Here is a 5,766-nt window from a genome sequence, read left to right on the forward strand (position 1 = left end):
CTTATTTCCTCTCACCTTCACACTAGGTTGTGCCGACTTAAGAAGGCTGTTGCTTTATGGACCTACAAGTTGCTTCCTGCTTCCTTCCTTGAATGTTATTTTTTTACCATTCAGATTGGTCATTCCAGAAGCCAAAATTTGCATTCAATCTAAAATGTAATTTTACATTTCAGATGATCATTCCGGACACAAAAACAAAAGGATACAGGAAACAACTTATAAGTGTAGGAAACAACAATCACTTAAAAGTCATGCTTTGCCAGTTTTGCGAACTTATTGGGTGTAGACATTTTTCTTTCACACACGTTACTTGCAACAATGACTATTTTGATTATATTTATTTTACTATAATGTAAAACTGTTTAGAATATTTAATGTAATTCCAATGAAAAACAAATAAACACTTCTAATGTTTTTAAAGAATTTATCAAAATTTGACTATTGTATATGGGTTAAGTAAAGAGCACAAAAATGTAGAAATACAACTCAACTCAACTATAGTGTTCATTGCCAAGTGGGAAATAACACTCAACCATAGTGTTTGCATATGACATCACATCCCGTTCATCTCTATGTACTCACAGTACATTTGCCTTTTGACAAACGCATACATGGTATGCAACTCACTCATTTATGAAAATTCTCATTCTCCCAAAGAAAGTTGGACCTCTGTCATGTAATTTTTTCCTGCATTGTTTGTATAGGTTTAAGATCAAAGTTGAATCCACTGATTTCTCAGCAGATTGCAGAAAACATATGAATGCATCTTCACTTCTTTACCTTGGAGCTATATAAGTTGAAACATCCCATTCTTTCAAAAAATTGAGATAATAATTAGAACATAAAATAGCATGTTACAAATGCACTGGGAAGAACCTCTATAGATATTGTTATAAGAGGCCAAAAGGTTCAGGAAGGTGCTCAAATCCATTATCAAATATGGGGCCTTGATCACACTTATCATCAGCACCATGCAGCCAGTTTGTGTTCTTCAAATCTTCTTTAAACAATAGTGCATCATAACGAGAACTCTCATAGATGTCCACTTCGCTCAGTTTTGCAGAATATTGTCTTTCATCTGCATCTCTTCCTTTCATCATCATATTCCTATCAATACCATTTCCCACATCAAAATTGGCTCCATTTTTACTGCTTATCATGCTTCCATTCATGTCAACAGATGCTGGAGCACTCGAGACTCGATGAGATTTGGAAGTGGAAGTTCTAATACTTTGAGGAAAGAGTGTGGTGCTTGATAGTGAACGAATATTTCCTGAGCTGTTCCTTATATCCTGTTAAATGAAAAAGCACATAGAGAATCAGGTTTGAGTTGATAGCAGAAACTTGCTAGAAGCATGCATCTTCTCAAAGTAAGCTCCAGCAACCAAATAAATGCTTATAACTATGATTCTGTTTGGATAAATTTCTCTACAAGAACTTTTAGAGAAAGAAAATAAGAAGGTAAAATGAATTTAACTTCTAGCATAAGCTAAAATCAACTTATGCACTTTTATAGAAACTCTATTCTTTTAACTTCTTCGAAAGCTAAAGAGTGTAAGTTGATTTTAGCTTATGGAGAAATTCAATGCATTTTAGCTTTTTATTTTCTTCTCCTATAAGTGTTTATGGAGGAGTTTATCCAAACAGATCCAAATGCCTAATACCATAACTTTGCTCAAAGATAAATGAAATATCAAGACAAAAGTGTCCAAATCATAAAGTATCGCAAGGTGAATGATGAATCATGGCATTGATGGCAAGGATTGCCGTATCATTTGGGCCATGATTTTCATTCAAAGTGAAAGTAGTTTGGTAGTATAAAGCTTCAACCTAATGTCTATTATGATCATGAAAAAAATGTGAAACAGTTGAATGTTGATGGCTCTAATCAGTAAACTTTGACTTTAATCCTACAGAACTGAAAGAGTAGGGTATACGAACCATGTGCTTAATAGCCATATCCAAGGATTTCTTTGAGATAGTCCTCCCAAATCCAGTGTTGTCAGGAGCAGTAGTTGAGGACCTAATAGATTTCCTTGCAGCCACCTCAGGAGCATGTGAGACTTTTCTAGGCTCAGAAGCATCAGCATGATGGCCATTGGAATAGCCACGGGTTTTTGCTGCAGGTTCTGTCACTCTCCCCCTACTAACAATAGGAGATGAATGCCTCCTTGGCATAGTAACTGGGGAGGCTTGAGTTTCAGAAACATTTGCCTTCATAGTGACACCACCAGGACGTGATCGGCCTGCAGAAACCGGCCTATCAGGCAATGTTGTTCTCAGGTTTGGTGGTGTTTCAAGTGGGAAATCAGGTGGAACAATTGGCTGAGGTGGAGGCCTAACTCGCGGGCTTGGTGAGCTTGGCCTTGATGCAGGTGCTGAACTGCGTCCATTCGATGAAACACGGCCTGCTGAAGTTAAAGAACCTGTCGTAGGGGAAGGTGATGGAGATAAAGATGGCATTGAGCTCCTACGTGTGGGAGTAGAAGGCCGAGACAGTGATCGAGTTGATGAAGCAGATGGAGAATGCAAGTTCGCAGGAATGTGAGGCCTAGAACTAGGAGTGGAAGGTCTTGAGCCTTGTGATGATGGTCTATTCTTTTCAGCAGTAGAGTTGGTGGAAACTGAACGCGGTTTGGAGGGTGTTGAGGACCGCGATGCTGTGGGGCGAGACGAGGGAGTGGAAGGCCTTGCTGCAGATGAAGAGTGAGTTACGGGGGAAGATGGTCTAATGTAAGATGAAACTGAGGCTGAACTTGTGTTGAGGATTGAAGATGAGTGTCTGTTTGAAGAATAGGAGCTGTACTGTGAGTGTGAAGTGGAAATGGAAGAGCGAGTTACTGAACTGCTTCTTGCTGGTCTAGAGGGGGGATTGTTCTCTGATTGTGAGACTGCAAGCTGAAAGAAACATGATTAACAAGTTAAAACTTAATAGCATCTAGCTAACCATTTTTAACTGGTCAGTAAATTATAAACTAGTTCTCCAAGTTTCTGTAAGTTGAAACATTAACAGCAGCAACCAAGCCTTATCACATTAGGTGGAGTCAGCAACATGGAACAAATAATGTCATAGTGTTGTATTGTGAATCATCATGTCGACAGACAAACTCACAGAAACTATGCTTTAAGATCCTGTTTGGATAAACATTTTCATAAGCACTTATAGGAGCAAAAAATAAGAAGATAAAATGAATTGAGTTTCTCCCATAAGCTAAAATCAACTTATGCACATTAGATTTAGATGAAAGAACTTTCAAAAAAGTAAAATGCATTTGTTAATGTTAGCTTATGAGAGAAACTCAAATTATTTTACCTTCTTGTAATGTTATTTTTTCCGATAAGTGTTTATGGAAAATTTTATTCAAATAGGACCTAGATCCTCATTTCAACTCACAGAAAGTGTGAGTTGAAACAAAGATTTGAATAAGCACTTCAACTGCTGCTGAAATTGTAATACTCAGTTGTCATAAGCATATTGGTTAGAGAAGCTAACTTTGGAAACATCTAATACCAAAAGCAAACACACATTCCATCACCTTATCCTTCTTCACTCCGAAACCCCCCAAAAAAGCAAAGACCCTGGCACCTTGCTGGTAGGGAGGAGGGTAATCCTCCTTCACTAAAATAGAAGTTTATAGCTAATATCTCATCAATCCATTTACTAACAAGTCTGAACACATGGATGTTGGTAACATATTTGGAATGAATTTGCAGAAATCTCATGTGTAAATTATGCGAGGTACACACATACCCTTGAGGCCTTAGAGGTAGATGTTGATCTAGTCAAACTTCTCCTTGGAGGAGCTAAGGTTGTTTGGGATTCTCCTTCTGATGGAAAAACAGGGGTCCCCGGGGGAGTGAGAAGCCTAATAACACAATAATCATAATAATTACAAATTGGGCAACCAACAGTAATCTTAATTTACTTTATTCTGTGTATATGCATGTAATAATTCAAAAAGCTGAATAAACACTAACCCAGCAACTAAAACATTCTAATCTGAATTAAACTGAATTGGTTATGAATTCCATCAAAGTATATATTTTGAGAAGAAGAAAAATTTTCAGCAATTGATCCCGGATCTATGAATAATCTGAAACAACATAAAATTGCTAATAAAGCACATAGATTTCCCTGCCACTGAATGTGATTTCTTAGTTTTATTAGCCAAATTGAGTCTACAAACAAAGAGATCATGACAAATTTGAATAGCATACCAGTCATAATCATGCTTCCCTCCTTCTGTAGATGATAACAGATCATCAATCCCACTTCTAACCGGTTTCGCTGTTCCAACTGAGAGCCTCCCCAGTTTCACCGAAACTAAATCCACAAAAACAAACCATCATCACACACATAATATAAAACATAGAGATCACCTAAAAAAAACAAAAAACATGGCCAAGAGGCTAGACCCTCATAATATACATTGGAAATTAACCATAACTTAATCACAACTTTCATAATCATGCAATTCCTTCACAAATGGCAATTATCTATAATAATCATTTAACAACATTATCATCATCACCATCATCATATTTTTGTTAACCATTACAAAACATCCTTTTCATTCCCACTAAACAAGGAATGTTTTTTCTTCTTCTTATAATTGGAAACTAGTATCAAACAAAAACAGAAGCAAGAAGAAACAAAAGTGTTGGGAGATATTAAGAATAGAGAGAAAGAAAAAAAAAAGATGGAGCAAGCAAGCACCATCTGAAGAGTCATCAGAAGAAGCAGCAAGAGCGAGGGAGCGACGGTTGTCGGAGAAAAGATCGAGGTTGTCATCGTGGTGGTGGTTGTTGTTGGCCACCCCATTAAAACTATGCCCTCTACGGTGATGGTTGAGGGATCCCAATAGAGACTCTCTCACATTCCTACCACTCATCATTCTCAACAAGATCTAAAACAACTGCATCACACAAAAACAACACCACTCACTCTCTCATGTTTCATGTTCCATGTTTAGATCTATCTCAAGTGCTTTTCTTCCATGTTGTGCTCTCATTGTGTGTTAAGATTAGATGGGGTGGTGTCAGAGAGAACTAAAAAAATCACACACACCCACATGGCTTCTTTCTCAGCCCCACTTTCCCTCCTTCTTCCTTCTTCTTCTCCATAATACTATTATTTCATTCGTCAAAAATCCAACACCAAAGATCTCATCTTTGTTTGAGAGACACACTTACTATTTACAAAGTGAAATAATAATGCCCCATCCGCACATGGCATGGGATCGAGGTTCCCTTGTCCCTTATGTTGTGCTGCTTTTGTGGACTTCTCGTGCTTCCAGCTTCCTTAATCCTTTAGTGTTATTATTATTTTACTTTTTTTTACATTTTTTTTAAAACCACGTATATTTTTCTGTCGAAATAATCTTGTTTGAGTTGATAGAATTATTATATACTAACAAAATTTTCACCCTAAGTATTTAATAAAGTTATATATCTAAAACTTAAATCGATATTGATGGTTCAGGCATAACAACTCCAAAACAATTAATCCTAGTGTTTGATGATTTTTTTTTTTTTTACATTACTATTCATTTCTACTTCTAGATTCGCTTGAATTGGTGATTGGTGCAGGAGAATCTTGTTATGCAACAACATTGACACTTCATGTTACCGCTACTCTACATGGACATTACCTTGCAGCAGCACGTGAGTTCCACTGTTGTTGAAATTGCATCTCGTCCTTGGATATATTCAGCCTCTTTTTTCTAACCCATTTAAGGTTTTGTAAAAATCATTGGAAAAATATGT

At 36.9% G+C, this 5,766-nt stretch overlaps 1 protein-coding gene across 2 annotated transcripts; it reads right to left on the minus strand.

Annotated features, from left to right (window-relative positions):
• Positions 1-480: 480 nt before the first annotated feature.
• Positions 481-5,280, minus strand: LOC100797203 (flocculation protein FLO11). Of its 2 annotated transcripts, none has more exons than XM_006602659.4 (5): positions 4,718-5,280; positions 4,219-4,324; positions 3,752-3,866; positions 1,942-2,898; positions 481-1,292 (listed from the first exon to the last, which is right to left on the minus strand). In XM_006602659.4, exons 1-5 carry the CDS (start codon positions 4,893-4,895, stop codon positions 891-893), a joined length of 1,758 nt encoding a protein of 585 aa, XP_006602722.1. In that variant the 5' UTR covers positions 4,896-5,280; the 3' UTR covers positions 481-890. The 2 variants fall into 2 exon arrangements, with proteins under 2 accessions (XP_006602722.1, XP_014625954.1); XM_014770468.3 differs by having other exon boundaries at positions 5,194-5,270.
• Positions 5,281-5,766: the final 486 nt, after the last annotated feature.

This window comes from Glycine max, chromosome 18 (assembly GCF_000004515.6).
Source record: "Glycine max cultivar Williams 82 chromosome 18, Glycine_max_v4.0, whole genome shotgun sequence".
In the NCBI taxonomy this organism is placed as follows: domain Eukaryota; kingdom Viridiplantae; phylum Streptophyta; class Magnoliopsida; order Fabales; family Fabaceae; genus Glycine; species Glycine max.